At 37.9% G+C, this 16,083-nt stretch overlaps 1 protein-coding gene across 1 annotated transcript in view; it reads right to left on the reverse strand.

Moving 5' to 3' along the window:
- PTPRD (protein tyrosine phosphatase receptor type D) overlaps window positions 1-16,083 on the reverse strand; it is a gene marked incomplete at both ends in the record, with an annotated part of 301,634 nt that overhangs the window by 38,309 nt on the left and 247,242 nt on the right. The window contains one exon of the mRNA XM_082013447.1: window positions 9,760-9,935. Within this exon, the coding sequence (XP_081869573.1) occupies window positions 9,760-9,935 (176 nt within the window). The remainder of the gene's footprint in view (window positions 1-9,759; window positions 9,936-16,083) is intronic.

Here is a 16,083-nt window from a genome sequence, read left to right on the forward strand (position 1 = left end):
AACAATTAATCACTTCTGGAAATTTTGGTTCTTTGAATCCACTTTTTACTACAGAAAAAAGAATATTTGTACACACTCATCTCTAATAATGATTTATAGTAGATACATACCCGTGAGTACATAAAGACAAAGATGTTGATGTTCAGTCTGGAGAAGAGGAGGCTGAGGGGAGACCTCATTGCTCTCTACAACTACCTGAAAGGAGGTGGTAGCAAGGTGGGTGTTGGTCTCTTCTCCCAAGTGACAAGTGAGAGGACAAGAGGAAATGGCCTCAAACTGTGCTGGGGAGGATATTAGGAAAAAAATTCTTCATCAAAAGGGTGATCAAGCATTGGAACAGGCTGCCCAGGCAAGTGGTTGAGTCACCGGCCCTGGAGGTATTTAACAGACATGTAGATATGGCGCTTAGGGATGTGGTTTAGTGGTGGACTTGGCAGTGTTAGGTTAACGGTTGAACTTGATGATCTTAAGGGTCTTTTCCAACCTAAATGATTCTATGATTCTATGCTACTACGATCGTTGAAGCTCATTGGAATTGAGGTATAAAAGAAGCACTTCTTCAGTGCAATATAATTCTGTCTAAGGTCTTAAATTACAGTAGCCTTGAAAAACAAAGTTTGGAGACAACATAAATGAATTTTAGGCTAATCGATTCATAACAAACTTCAGTCCTCTAGTAAGTCTGCAAATCAACCCTCATTACACCCTTACTTTTAGAAATTTCTGAGGTATGATTAGTAGTCTACCAGTTAATACTGAAAGATAACTGATAATTAAAAAGAAAACCCCCAAACTGTTTTCATTCTGATCCTTAAGACAGAGTGTGGTACAGTTATTAGAACAAAAGGAAACAGATATTAAAAGGAATCTTGGCCATATTTGAAATGTAGTCCCTATCTCTTCTTTAATCTTCACCTATACAAGCCCGGAACAGTTCAAAACTATACTGATGGCACCAACGTGAGATGCCCTTTTTGAACTCTTCCTAACAGCAGGGAAGGCAGAGTCTTAGTGAATTACTTTTGAAGGATGAGTTTGTCAAACAGTTAAGTACAGGAAGGTTTTCAAAAAAGGTCTTGAAAAGGTTTATATGAATGGAGCCAAGAGGAAAAGTGAATGGGCTGACTACTTTTTGCTTCATCCTCTTCCTATGCTCAGGGCTCATCACTGTGTGCAGCCTAAATAATCCTTTCACTGAACGAGAAATTCATTATCGTATGAAGAACATATTGAACAATTCAGCTTACTATTCAAGTGCTCTAATGAAGATTTTCTATTCTCCATACAAGACAGCTATCTCTTTTAGCTGATATGAATATTATGTAAGAAATCAGTGAAACAAAACAATCAAAAGAGTGAAAAATCAGAGCAACAAATTCTACTATTCTTGTCTGTGGCTCATCTGAAAGACAGAAGTGAATGGATGAGACAGCACGAAAATGAGAAACAGTACATTGGAGAATATTTTGGGGACCTTAAGAGGTTTCAGTTTGGATTTTTGAATGGAACTCTTTCTATTGCTAGTTTAATACATGGATAAAATTCCTAATCTCATAAATGAATTTCATCAAGTTCCTGTGATATTAACCAGAAAGACCACCTAGAAAAAACATCTATTACCAACATGTGCCTTTCAGTAGCCAGCTGTATTCACTAATTTCCTTAGAAAATAGGAAAAGTTTTGTAAATGATGGAAACTGTAAATCTCTTTAAGAGACACCTGTCTGAAGAACTTAAGTTTTCCAGACTTATTTCTCACCATAAAGGTGAACTGGTCTTGAATGTTTCATCAGCATCTGCTAAATAATGAAATGAGGAGTTATTTTCCCTAAACAATACTAAATTCATTCAGTGACCTTTTCAAGCCTGAAATTCCTGGAAAGAACTCACTGCACTGAAATAATACGTTGCAGTGCTAAACCAAACATGAACTAATAATTGTATTTTGAAAACAAATATGCAGAATTTTTTTATTTTGGAAAGAAAACTTTTAACCCAAAATGTCAATGGCCATTCTCTACATGCGGCATAGTCCCTCTGCCTGTATTAAGAGACAAATTATATGAGGTAGTAATGTATGTCTTACCTCAAGCACAAAGCAAATGAACTAAGCAAATAAAGTCAAATTACAGAGTTACAACACAGTTTTGACTAAACCACTTGCTGTACACTTGCCTCAGGGAAATGGTAGTTTTGAGAAAACTATCCATTTACCCTAACAGCTAAGAGAAAGCACTTCATTCATGGACACAGAATCGTAACACAAAAAAATGGACGGTTGCCTTGAAAAATACTTGTGATATTGCCATATCATTTGCAAAATTGCAAAAACCTGGTATGGCCAGGTGTTGCCATGTCATTTCAGATAAGACTCTGGTGTAAACAGTTCTTGAAATCTTACTGTGTAAGAGACTGCACAAAATATCCTATAGAGTTTGCTCCATTCATGACACTGTATTTTGGAATTTCTTGAACAGTTTAACATAAATCACCTCTGCTGCAAAGTTTATTTCTTCCTCCTACAGCCCCACAGGCAGGGAAAATGGTTGATTGCCATGAAATTTTTAACAGCCTTTCACATGCTGGAAGACTATTATGTTTTCCTTCACTCTTTTATACATAAACAAAAAACAGTTCTTTCTGACTTTTCCTATATATCATTTCTCCAACCCTGATCATTATTGTTCTCTTCTAGATTCTCTGTAATTTACCAATACCTTTTCACATGGCTTGTTCATTCTGTATGTCCTCAACTCCAAATGTGTATAAGCTGAAATAACCAGACATGGCATGCCAAAACTACTTTCAGCCTATGTAGTGGCATTACAGCATTTCTTTTCACACAAAATTAACCCTGATTATAGTATGGGATTTCCATAACTGTTTTGCTGGGTGACATAATAGTCTGAGTTTTAGATGAGGCACCTTGGCACAGCACTTCCACCTGTAATGTGCCTAGAAAAAGAAACTTTAGGCTTTATTGCCGAGTGCAGTCTATGTTAGTACACATCTAGGATTAGATTCTTACATTAATTAAGCATCTATGACTGTCTGCATTCCAGTGAGAGTTGAGCACATGCCCGCCCTTGTGCCTCTAAGAATCCTTCCCATATGGTTGAGTTTTACAATTCTGACATGGTAATTGGTAACTTCAGCTCCTACAATGGTGTAGGAATTCTTGGACTGTGTCCATCACATTCTGCTACAGTGAAAAAAAACAGTACAAACCTACACATTTTTATTTTTATTTTTGTAGATCTGGTGAACACATGGTCTACTTGACTTTGGATTTTTCTTTTTTTTTTTTTTTGCCAGCTCTCTCATTCATTCTTCTTCTGACTTGTATCTTAGCATGCTAAGGGCATTAAAGAAGTGAAATAAAATTCTGATAATATATTATTGATACAGAAATTACTGGTTTGCCATTAAAATTAAGGAATGAACAATGATGAAACTGCACCTTTAATTCTTATTTAGTAAAACAATACAAATTAGTATAAAAGAATACCATCTACAACACATGTCCTATCTGCTAATATGGCTGCTGGGAGAGATATTAACTTACCTCTAATCAGATAAAGACATGCATATATTTCTAGTTGCTGCAAAATGTAGCTAAAATTTTAATTTATATTTTCCTATGTTTAAATACATATTTAACAACATAAAAAACCCCAACATTTTTACATGTTTTGTGCTGCCTAAAACAAAACACCAGTGCAGCTCTTATGAACAAATCAATTAATTACATTTTGTCTAAATATAGCAGAATACAGGTGCATTTGGGAGCATATTGATATAATCTGTAATGAATTGTTAAGTGTACATATTGATGACTTTTCTACTCATATTAGTGAAGATGTCCTATTGTCACTTATTTTCAACCCAGTATTTTGACAGGTAATAGCTCCAGTATTACCTGTCAAAACATACCTAGGAGGAAAGATCTGAAATTTGCTGCTGAAGCCCTGCACGACAAATGGAAAACTACCTTAACCACAATCACATAAAACTCTGCTGCAGAGCCTGTATTTGTCTGAAAGATATTAATGCATTTCATACAGACATGAAAACAACATTCTTAGTTTTCTTTTCTTATTACTTACTGTTATGCACGTACTATTGCTCTGCCTTAGCTATGAGGTCAGCTACATTAGATACCAGTCCCTGCTCTGCCATCAACAAATAAAGATTCATTAAAAATGTTAGAAATCTGTGCATTTGGAGTAGAAGAATTTAGGGCTTTTCCCAGGCCTGCCTTTATGTTTTCTGTGCCTATAGCAAGACTTAGAAATCTTTGGTGGTCAGAAGTTTGTTTCAAAGCTATTGTTACTAATGAGTCCCAAGGTAGAATTACACTTTCCGCTGCACTTATTCAAATATTTTTGGTTTTTGTACTACCTGAATCTGAAAAAAGCTTCCCTGATTTAATTTAATATGTCCCAGTTGTTCAAAATAAAAACGAACCCAAACGCACCACACCGAACAAAAGCCCCAAAATTATTTTACTCCAATTTCCACATTCAAGACACACATCTTCATCTACGTGATATTTCTACTGTCATTCAACCTCCATTTTCATAACTCATGGGATAGTCTACAAAAAATGAGTTGAAAGACTCAGATGGAGTGTTTTGATTTGGGGAGATTCAGACCTGTTGCATGACACTTGGAATAATCGAAGTACCTATTTAGCGTTGCAGCCTCAGCAAAAGTCCACCTGGATTTTCTTGGGACAGTGCCTGTTCTCCTGACTCTCTTGGGTATCAATGATGAGTTGAGAAAAGCTAAGTTCAGGGACTTTTAACTAGCCTTAGATGTTCTTTTGGAACTGATACAGGACCCATGCAAATAGTCCCACCTATTTTAATACTGGAAACAAAATCTTTTCTACTGGGTTTGTTTCTACCTCCCCCTTCCAGTGAAAACTCAGGATTCAAGCTGTTAAACTTTGACAAACCAAGATGATTATTCTATGCTTGTATTTTAATATATTCTTTGCTTACAATATTGATGATGATATCCACTTCCTGACAGTCAAATGAGTGTCTGGATCACTAGCAGAATGCCCCAGATGTAGTTTCCTCATGTATTCAATTAGTCAATAGCAAATTTGAATGAAGCTGATAGTATGAATATGAAAATATGGTGAGTTGACCCTGGCTGGATGCCAGGTGCCCACCAAAGCTGCTATATCACTCCCCTCCTCAGCTGGACAGGGGAGAGAAAAATACAACGAAAGGCTCGTTGGTTCAGATAAGGACAGTAATTACTGTCATCAGTAAAACATACTCAACTTGGGGAATTAGTTTATTAGCAATCAAATCAGAGTGGAGATAATGAACAAATAAAATCTAAATCTTAAAACACCTTCCCCCACCCCTTCTTACCAGGCTCAGCTTCACTCCTGATTTCTCAACCTCCTCTCCTCCAACAGGGTAGGGGAATAGGGAATGGGGGCTGTGGTCAGTTCATCACACATTGTTTCTCTACTCCTTCCTCCTCAGGGGGAGGACTCCTCACACACTTCCCCTGCTCCAGAGTAGGGTCCCTCCCATGGGAGACAGTCCTCCACAAACTTCTCCAACATGAGTCCTTCTCACAGGCTGCAGCCCTTCATGAACTGCTCCAGCCTGGGTCCCTTCTGTGGGGTGCAGTCCTGCAGGAACAGACTGCTCCAATGTGGGTCCCCCACTAGGTCACAAGTCCTGCCAGCAAACCTGCTGCAGCCTGGGCTCCTCTCTCCATGGAGCCAGAGGTCCTGCCAGGAGCTTGCTCCAGCACAGGCTTCCCATGGGGTCACAGCCTCCTTTGAGGCATCCACCTGCTCCGGCATGGGGTCCTCCGTGGGCTGCAGGTGGAGATCTGCTCCAGTGTGGAGTTCCATGGGCTGCAGGGGCACAGCCGGCCTCACCATCGTATTCACCAGAGGCTGAAGGGGAATCTCTTCTCTGGCACCTGGAGCCCCTCCTGCCCCTCCTTCTGCACTGACCTGGGTGTCTGCAGAGTTGTTTCTCTCACACATTCTCGCTCCTTTTTTTCTGGCTGCAGTTACAAAGTTTTCTTTTTCCACTTCTTAAATCTGTTATCCCAGAGCTGCTACTGCCATCACTGATGGGCTCAGCCTTGGCCAGCAGCGGGTCTGTATTGGAGCCGGCTGGCATTGGCTCTATCAGACACCGGGCAGGCTTCTAGCAGCTTCTCACACAAGTCACTCCTGTAGCCCGCCCCTCCCCACCAAAACCTTGCCATGTAAATCCAATGCAGAAACCTAAAGCCTTCCTTATCAGTATAGAAGTTCAGACTCTAGTTCATATTTGTATAACTGCTAGGGTCGTTATACTGTCATTTAGATTCGACCTGATTGTTGTTTTTTGACAGAAGATTCTAATCCTAGGCACTATTGCCCCCAGATAGACAATATTGCCAATGAGGTTAAGGAGGGAGGTAATTATTTTCTATCCGTTCCAAAACAACATAGTAAGAATATTCAAAATAAAGATTTACATAGCAAAGAAGGAAAGGATTGAATTCTCTCTCAAGTGGATGATCCACAACAGTATCCTACCCTGAAACAAGAGTCCAGGTAGTTTCCTGTAGGCAGTTTCCAGGTAGGTTCCCTGTTTGAACAGTCTTATATTTTGCTCTAAAGTGAGATTCTCTATTTTCATCTGATCATTCACATCAGTCACTAGAGCACACGAGTTCTCAGAATATTCAATTAATTCAGAGGAACTAAAAAAAATCTGCACTGCTGGGGGTGGAGGGGAAGACAGAGGAGTGAGGAAGAGAGGTTTCACACATTAATGCTTTCCATGCTTTACAGCTTCCCTTAGTACAACACGCAACTGCTTTTTTTAATCTCTAATTTGCAACCTTCAATATCATTCTTTTATTTAATTTAGATAAAACTAGTATATGTGACAAATATGCTGCAAACACTGTTCAATGCACTGCCAGTGTGCATAATCCATTTTGATATACATTATGTGCATGGTAGCTGAATGATAGGACTGACTTTCTCTTTCTAGTCTAGTTTAGGTCAAGTGAGATTCAGGTGATGACATTTCATTCAAAACCAACAAAGTGTGAAAGGTTATAAGTGAAAGAGCTTCTCTTTTCCTGCAACTTCCTTTTAGAGAAACAAATGAATAATGAATTCACTGTAACATCTTCATTTGATGTACTCATCTGTAAAATACGTACATTCTCAAAGCTGAAGTTATTCAGACATCTAACACATGCTAATGAACCAACTTTGTTTCTGCAGATATAATTAAAATCCCTATCTTTATCTATGCAGTCCAGTTTAAAAAGACTGATACGAAGCTGCAGGACTACATAACGAAAAAAGCAAGCTAAACAGAAATGACGACATGGAGATGGAAAGCAGATGAAGTCCCAGAGAGAAATGATCTTGCCTTTCAGCAGGAATAATGATCAGGCTGCCAAGACACAAAAGCAATCAAAAAGAAATCAAAGGAAAAAGAGAAACAAAATTAGCAAAGATCTCTAATGGTATGCAACAGTGTTTGTATTTCATGTTTGAAACTTCACTTGCTCTCCTGCTATAAAGATATGCTATATAAAAATGATAGCATGAGAAAAAATAACAATGAAATGTTGTCATCATATTCTTTTCTCACACAGGGATTCCCACTGTTGCCTCCCCATTAATACCATTAATTACATTACATGTAGCTACTGTATTAGGAGAAGAGGTAACTGGTATGCCATATTCACAGTGTTGCAGACTCTAAGACTGGAGCTGAATTATGTACTGGATATCTGGTCTCTAATGCTCTGCATTGAGTGTGTCAAACTCACTTGACCTATGAACACAGAATGAGCTAAATTATGCACAAAATATACGCAAACATAAGCACTGAATGCACAATCCATTGACTAGATTGTCTGGTCTCTCATTACACTCAGGGAATGTATTGCTGCTGAATGCTAATCGCTTCTGGAGGTGATTACTATTCTGAGCAGTGTTTTTTTAGGGTGCAGTCAGCAAAGGCTACAGTTAGCTTAAAACTCTGCTAAGCAAGTACTGGACTAAATGAGCAGAATTTCATTTAGTTACATCAAAACATCTTTCTAGACAGGGGCTGTCTGTGGCCTGCAGTATTAAGATAAACTCTCAAGTATTTAAGTACACTTTCTGCAATGGGCTGCTTATTAGGATCAGATTTTTTCTTACCACTGATGCTATTTAGAAGCAACTTTATGATATAAGAAGTAATTAGTGAAGAAATGGGCAAAATTTCATTTGCTTAATTCCGCACAATCATCAGTGCCTAGGCTAGACAAGGCCTGTAGACTCAAGATAAAATGAAAATTTCTGATAAAAGTACCCTGTGCTATGTACTAATTGCTATCAGGTATGTACAAGCAGTGGTATTAATGTAGGTTGAATTTACATGTGGAAAGTGATCCTATAATTAGAATGATACACATTGCTTGAACTGCAAAAAACCTACTCTATTTTTAAAAAGTGATGAAATGGTAAAAGAATAAATACATATATGTACTTTGATAAGTCTCCAGAAAGGAATGACTGTTGAAAAGAGGTTCACTGAGTTATGTAATCATTGCAATTATATGTACCCAAGCATGTGAAAAAAAACCATCAATGCCAACACAGGACAGCATTAGGCTTCTTGGTGCACCCCCCCCTGTTCCAAGCGTACATATGCAAAACCATTTTCATTTTGAAATGGAGCTCATCCATGAGTTACTGAAATATCAACTATTATCCAGTTATCTCCATAAGATATTTTTTACTGATTTAAAAGCTTTTTTGGATAAATCGCCTCTCCTCCTCCTTAGTCTCTTTCTCTCTTTCTGAACTGCTCTTGATCCTCTGTGTTTATGGACTTTTTTTAACACACGTTGCACAACGGCTTCGGTACCTTAGCTTTTTGTATTGCTAAGGGTCTTCCACCTGCAATCCTGCTGCCTGCCTCCCACCTGGAGTTCCCTACCCCTTCACACAAGCTGCCAGGACAGCATACACCAGAATGACTGTGGCAGTATTTTTCCCATGACACTCTTTTTTGTTCTTAATCTCCTGGACTTACACTTGCAAACCCTGATACTGTTTTTATGGCAGGTTCCCAAAGGAAGCAATTGCCACTGATGTTAGAATCACCCCTTCTTTCTCCCTTTTCTGATTTCTACACTTGGTTGTAGCTGTGGGTTACACTACAGGACTCAATACATTTGCAGAAAACTCAGCAATGAACCAGCTATGTAGCACCTTCCCCAGTCAATGCATGCTCCCAGCAACAATGACAGCATCATAAGCAAGAACAATCCATGAGGAGTTTGAGTACATCTTGACATAAAATTTTGTTGTGGAAAAAGTATGATGGGGGAACCACCTGCTCTATTGGAGAGGGTGCTGAGGGCTGCATACTAACTTATCTTTCTGATTGGCCACTGAGAAGGGTTTCCAGTATGATTGACACAGAAAAAAAAATCACCATGGATCAAGAGATTTCTACTTTTTCAGAGTATAAAAAGGCCTACAAAATAAATGGCGTGACTTGAAGTGACTTCCAATTTCACAATGGAACTAACTTTTCCTATGTAAGTGATCTTCATAGTATGGACACTTTTAACTGGTGGCAACCTAAAAGAAATCAGTTCTAGCGAATATACAGGAGGCAGATAAACATACATGAAAGAAAGAAAAATCTTATAGAAGTGATTACTCAGGTACAATATTATTAATATTGTATATGCTTTCCTTACCCTGGACCTCTCCTCTAGTTTTGTCATCATGACGACAGTTGCACCCCGTTGCTCCCACATCATTCTCCAGAAGTCACCAAAGGTTTCTGGCAATGCCCCTTGCGTTGCTATATAAGCATTCTGCTTTCTGTATCCATCTATGTAGTTGGCATTGATATAGTCACTGCCTGGTATGCCTGAAAAGAGAGAAGAATGAAAACACAGGGCAGCATTTCTATGCTGTCCTTTTGTACACGGGCTAAAAAATCCTGTGACACAGCTGGATCAGTGAATCTTAGCTTGCTGCAAGCCAAGTAGTATATGAGTACCTGCAAGTATGCCATTTGTGGAGCTGAGGAGTATGATGGCCTCTGGGAATAACCATTGTTTTGAAACGAAGCACTCAGTATGATAAGGAATTATAAAAGAAGCTTGAAAATGTGTAGCAGATGGAGAGACCTGGGAGTGAAAGCAGCAGCATTTAAAAGCTGCCTGCAGTCACCCACCAGTATGGCAGCCTCTGCCTGGGACAGACAGGGAAATCTTTCCATCATATGCCCTGAGTTGGCTCCATATGACACTCTTGTTGAGCTCACTGCATTTCTTTTAAATATAGAAAAAGGGTTAATGTTGTCCGACTATTAATATTACTGCTACATTCATTTTTTCTGTTAAATGAGAAGCTAACTATGAGCTTTATTATAGCAAAACACATTATGTAAGTCAGGTTTAAGAAACAGTGGAAACTGCTATACCATGTGTGCATGAAATAAGGATCTCTGCAAGTTTGAATAAAAATTAAATACATGAAAAGAAGGTGGAATCCAAGACTGGTGGGCACATCCATAGAATAGTTTGGGTTGGAAGAGACCTTTAAAGGTCATGTAGTTCAACCCCCTTGCAATAAGCAGGAACATCTTCCACTAGATGAAGTTGCTCAGAGCCCTATCCAGCCTGACCTTGAATGTTTCCAGGGAAACACTGGACCTACACTGTCAATTGCTCGATGCTCAGGTATTTTGAAGAAAACTTACACAGGGACTTCGGGTGTGTCTACCAGACACATGTCCATGCTTTGAGCCACATGGAAGCGAATCTATTTAACTGAGGGGATGAAGTACCATGCCTATACTGAGAGCTGGACCATAACATGTTGCCTGCCAAGGTCAAGGAGGAGTATTGACTGTAGTGAAGATCATGTTATTAGTCAGGACTAATAAGGCAGCCATGTTTACAGAAAGGCGTAAATATAGACATACAAGCCTCAGTCCTGTCCCTCCTGGATTCAGCATTGCATTGTCCATCTTTAAACTCAGACTATGTGCATGTTGGAAGACAAAGCACGGCAGGCACCATGTTTTGATGTCACTGCTGGTTTTTTAATCGATGACTTGAGAAAAAAAGATACTCATGTGAGATCTCAGTGCTGGTGGGATGGCAAAGCAGTATTTCCCACATTACTGCAGTGTTGAACGTGGAAGTGTTCCACAGAAGAGTTAGCTGAAATACAGAACAGTGCATCATAATCAAATGATATAAAAGGTTTGTTAAAGTAATTAACAGAAATTACTTCTCTGAGCAGAAGTGAAATATTTATGTTTACATAGCCAATCTGCCATACCCAAGTCAATCAGCAATCCCAGGATACGATGCATGTTCCACAAACTGTTTCAAAAAAGAGTCAATGTGATACAAACTCCTTGGTTTTTTCTAAAGCTGTGACTATTTTCACTCCATAAAGCAACAGAGTTTAATTTCTTTGGCTATGAAACACGATAATTTTCTGAATATTTTTGAAGAAATATTTCCCAAGCTTTCTGTCAGAAACTGAACGAACCTCCAAATCTATTCTGATGTATTATGTCCTGCTGGTGATCACAAGCTAGGTATTATTTGGGCTGCACATTCATGTCTTTCCTGACAACTAGTGGCATACATCTGAAAATGTCTTCCAAAATAATTTGAATTTGAATGGAAATTAGAGTTACCTCTTTAACACTTTTGTTTTGTTGTGTTTTTTTTTAGCTAGAATTTGAAGAGTTTCTCCAGTCATTCTGGGTAAGCTTAGCCTTTTATTCCACCCTTACTTAGTAATGAACAAGTCCACTGATTAACTGTGATTCTAATTAAAACCCAATATAATCTTTAAATGATTCAGATTGTGGGTTACTGCAGTGGTAGTCTGGCATAAAATTTTGCCTGTATGTCCAAAAAAGCTTAATAGATTTTCTTGGTTTATATGTTCATATTGCATTTAAACACAAATTTTAATTTGATTTGACTTTCTGTACAACTAACGAAAAATCTGACAAAATATTTCAGGGAAGGAAGGAGTTTGTAACTTCAGGGACAGAAGAGAGTCAGCAAATGACACTCCTCAGGCAAGATGCATGGATGGACACAGGAAGACTGGTTGATTATGATTAGCACAGATTGAAAATCTCTTCTGGGAGAAAAATAAAATAAAAAACCTTTAAACCCTGCATAGTTTCTAGCTGAAAAGCATGATTTCCCTCCATGAAAGGCAGAAATTGGGAGTTCAAAAGACTCACTCTTGTAGACTTGAAACTTTTTTACATGACACTTCTTATCGTGGATATTGGAATTAATGACTTAGAAAATACGACTGCTAGGCACAATGCTGTATTTTCTTCCTTTATCAAGATAATAAAACAATTTTGCGCAGAACAGATGAGAAAGAAAAATGAAACCAACAGGACAAATCTACACCAACCGGGTATTATTACCAAAGGAACTGAGAAAGCTGGTAAGAAATGTTTTCTGCATAAATTAGAATTATATTATGATGCCGAGTATCATATGCTGAAGCATATGTTATAAATAAAAGCCCGAGGAAAAAATGAAAAAGAAAAACAACACTTTGTAAAGTGGTTAAATGCTCTTCTGGGATAGCTGTCATTTGGAGCTGATACTGCATGAACTCTGTGTGAAAATTAAGCATGAGAAGCATTGCAAACTGTGCACTAAAGAATGATCTTTGCAAGTCTTAGCAGACAATCCTAGTACCTAATGTAAAAAAATTCAGAACATCTAAAATTGTAAATATTCTTTCTACTTACTAACTTGTATTATATTTATTCATAAATCATATTAAAACAAATAACTTCTAAATTAACTAAATTAAAATCCTTTAAATTAGAATGAAGAAAATCTTCCAGTTTATACCTTCCTTGATTCCTGATGCAAGTTAGAAAGAACTGAGATTAACAATTACTGATACTTGCAAAGAGGATTTCTTCCCAGCTATGTAAAAGTGGAAATTTCCACTCTATTTCTCCACGTGCCTTTTATCAAGAGGACACAAAAAATCCTGTGTGCTCTTTAGCCAGAAAAATCCTTTTACAAGGCAACTCAGCCTCATGGCACAGGAAAAGGATGTGGCTGGGACATGGACAGGGAAGTCCATTTACCACAGGACTCAAGCAACTGTTAGTGACCTAACTATGCAGTTTCAGGAAAAACTAGGTGCTGCTCCAACTCTTTGCACTGCAAGATTTTCATCAAGGGTTTATGTCTAGCAGAATACAGTACTATGTAGGGTTATACCTCTATTGAGATCAAGACAACAATAGGATTGACAATGCTCAGCTCCATTGCTCTCTCACTCACAGTATCCATTAGGTGTTTTCTTTGTTCTCCATCCATTCTCATAGTCCCTTCAAGTATCATACCCATTTCTCACACTGAGTCTCTTTTCATCACTATTTTCATGCACAACCTCAGTTTCACATCCTGTTCCAAAATCCTTTTGTGTTCTGTAACACCATTTTCCCACTCTCACTTTCTATCTCACACTTTGCCACACCAGTTTTGCTTCATCAGCTATGTCCCCACAACATATAAACTTAAAGCCCTCTAGAGAAGGTGCCTTATCATGAGGCCTAATGAAGTGTGTAGTTTAAAAATAACATATGCAAAATCTGAACATCTGTAAATATCTACACTGACTGAGCAGAAATAATTATCAGAGGCAAATAAATCTAAGTATTAAAATGTCACTTTCTGCAATGACTTTTCTGGCCATAACAGAACTCTGAGCTGAGAAAGTTGAACAATTCTCTGTCAAGTCTAACAGTGCAAAAACAATCAAACGACAACTAGTTTCACTGCAATACAATGAAATCCTGCAAAGTTTTTTTAGCAGCCATAGCTTGAAGGCAACATACCCACAAGCACAGCAGCAATTGCCATCATTACTTAAATTGGGTTTAATGGTTAAAAGGTCAGTTGTTCTGCATAAACATGGGTCAAGAGGAGAAGACAGCAACCAAATTCTGCCTTCAGTAATATTGATATGAATCTTAACAAAGTCTACTGGCATCAGTGAAGTTTACTGCAGATTTAGGATGGCACATCTGAAGTGTAAATTTAGGGTAATCCACACAGTATAACTGGAATTTCACAAGTTTCATGAACGCAGACACGATTTCTGCACAAAAAGTCAGCTAAAGACTAAGCTTCCAGATCATAATTCTACCATAACTATTTTCTAGTAGCCTTTTCAACTATGGTGATGAATGAACAGAGTCTGCAATCTCCTTATTCTGCCAGACAGGAATTGAGCACAATGCGGGAAGAATCAGATGAGTAGTTGAGCATAAAAGACATCCCATTTTCAAATATCTCAAGAGAACAAAGCCATTCAGATTTCACAGATTAAGAATGAAGGAGCAATGAAACAAAATTAGCCAATGCCACAATTAAAGTGCAAAAGATTAAAAAAATGAACTCTATAGCTCCTGATTTATGCTGAGACTGTACTCAAGAACTGAGATGACAGTACAGCTTACTGCAACATAGAGTTAGATTCACAAGGCTAATAACACAGACCTCAGAATTATTCACTTGATTTGCTGAAGACAGTTATAATCTTACATAGCTTTAATTAAACTTCACGTTTTATTCACAAACTGAAATAAAATAATGAAATTACTTCAAGCTTTTACAAAGGCTAAGTACTGAACAGCCTTCCTATTTAAAACAAATTAAACCATAAACCTTTGTTTCTGTGCTGCTTCCCTCCGAGATGAGCTGTTAGTCATAAAAAGTGTGAAGTAATACGATTAAATTCTGCCATGCTTGTAAACAAGTTGGAAAAATGCAATGATGAACTCAAAATACTGATGAAGCTGCACTATTGGTTTAAATCAATGGCATGTTTTAAGCTACATCAGAGCAAAAATGAACTAAGGCAGCTACTAGGTGCCAGTAACAACTGTTTATGTGGAAGTTTTTGTAACATAAAATATATATGGTTAAGGAGATTATCAAATTCAAATGGTCTAAGTACAAACCTGTACTGTAAGAACTCACTGAAAAATGAAGCAGCACAAGATCAATGAAGATACTGTAGTAGTGAATATCGGTAAAATGAAAGCTTTTTACAAAGACTGAGGAAAATTCAGTGACTAGGAGAGTCTGGTGAAGGAGGAAGGAATGAAAGATACAGAGTCTCAAAGTGAAATGTTGAATTATAGAGAATTATGGAAAGAAGGCAATGTCAAAAAGGGGTGGGCAGAAGATACAGAATTAAGCAGGGAAAATAAAGAGATTGTGTAGAGAATAGAAGACAAATATTTGAAAGGAAAAGAAACAGGTGAGAAAAATAATAAAAAAAAATGAATGTAGGGATGGAAACTAATAACTAGGAGCTGTAGGAGACCTCCAGGCAAGATGAGAAACTTGGAAGGTCAGTAGCAGAAAAACAGGCGGGGAAACAGGAGGAGCTTTGTAAGGAAAACAAAGGAAGGTTGGATTTGTTTTAAAAGTTGGCTAGTATTAAGAAAGGGTACAGAATGAAAGTAAACAGATTGTTCAGTGCAGTTCCTCGGAGACACAGATAACAGCATTGTGCCAGCACACTGGCCACAACACATTGAGATAGCAGTATGTTCCACGATAATGCAAAGCAGATATCAAAATCTAACGTGAAGTCCACATACTGTGATTACTTTACAGCTGGATAAAACCTGATTTAGTAATTCACCAACTCTTTAAGACTGATTAACACCAAAATTATCTATTAAAGGAGTCTTTTTTGGGGTAGAAATATTCATTTATACCTCTAAATGATGCACTAAAAGGGCTGATGAGTGCCTCTACTAATGATTTCTGGTTTGGTAATTCCTGCAAAAAACAGTTTCAATATTAGTGTGCACAGTAAATTGTGAGGTGCCAAATCTTCATTATCCATTCAATAACAAAGACACTGGGTATTTTGCTGAAGCTTTCTCCAATGGACAGTGTGGGTATGTATACAGGAAAAAGTCAGAATTATTCTCAGCTGATTTCACGGGTATCAAGAATGACACCAGTTTTGTTGTA

This window comes from Phaethon aethereus (genome assembly GCF_964289735.1).
Source record: "Phaethon aethereus genome assembly, chromosome: Z".
Classification (NCBI taxonomy): Eukaryota; Metazoa; Chordata; class Aves; order Phaethontiformes; family Phaethontidae; genus Phaethon; species Phaethon aethereus.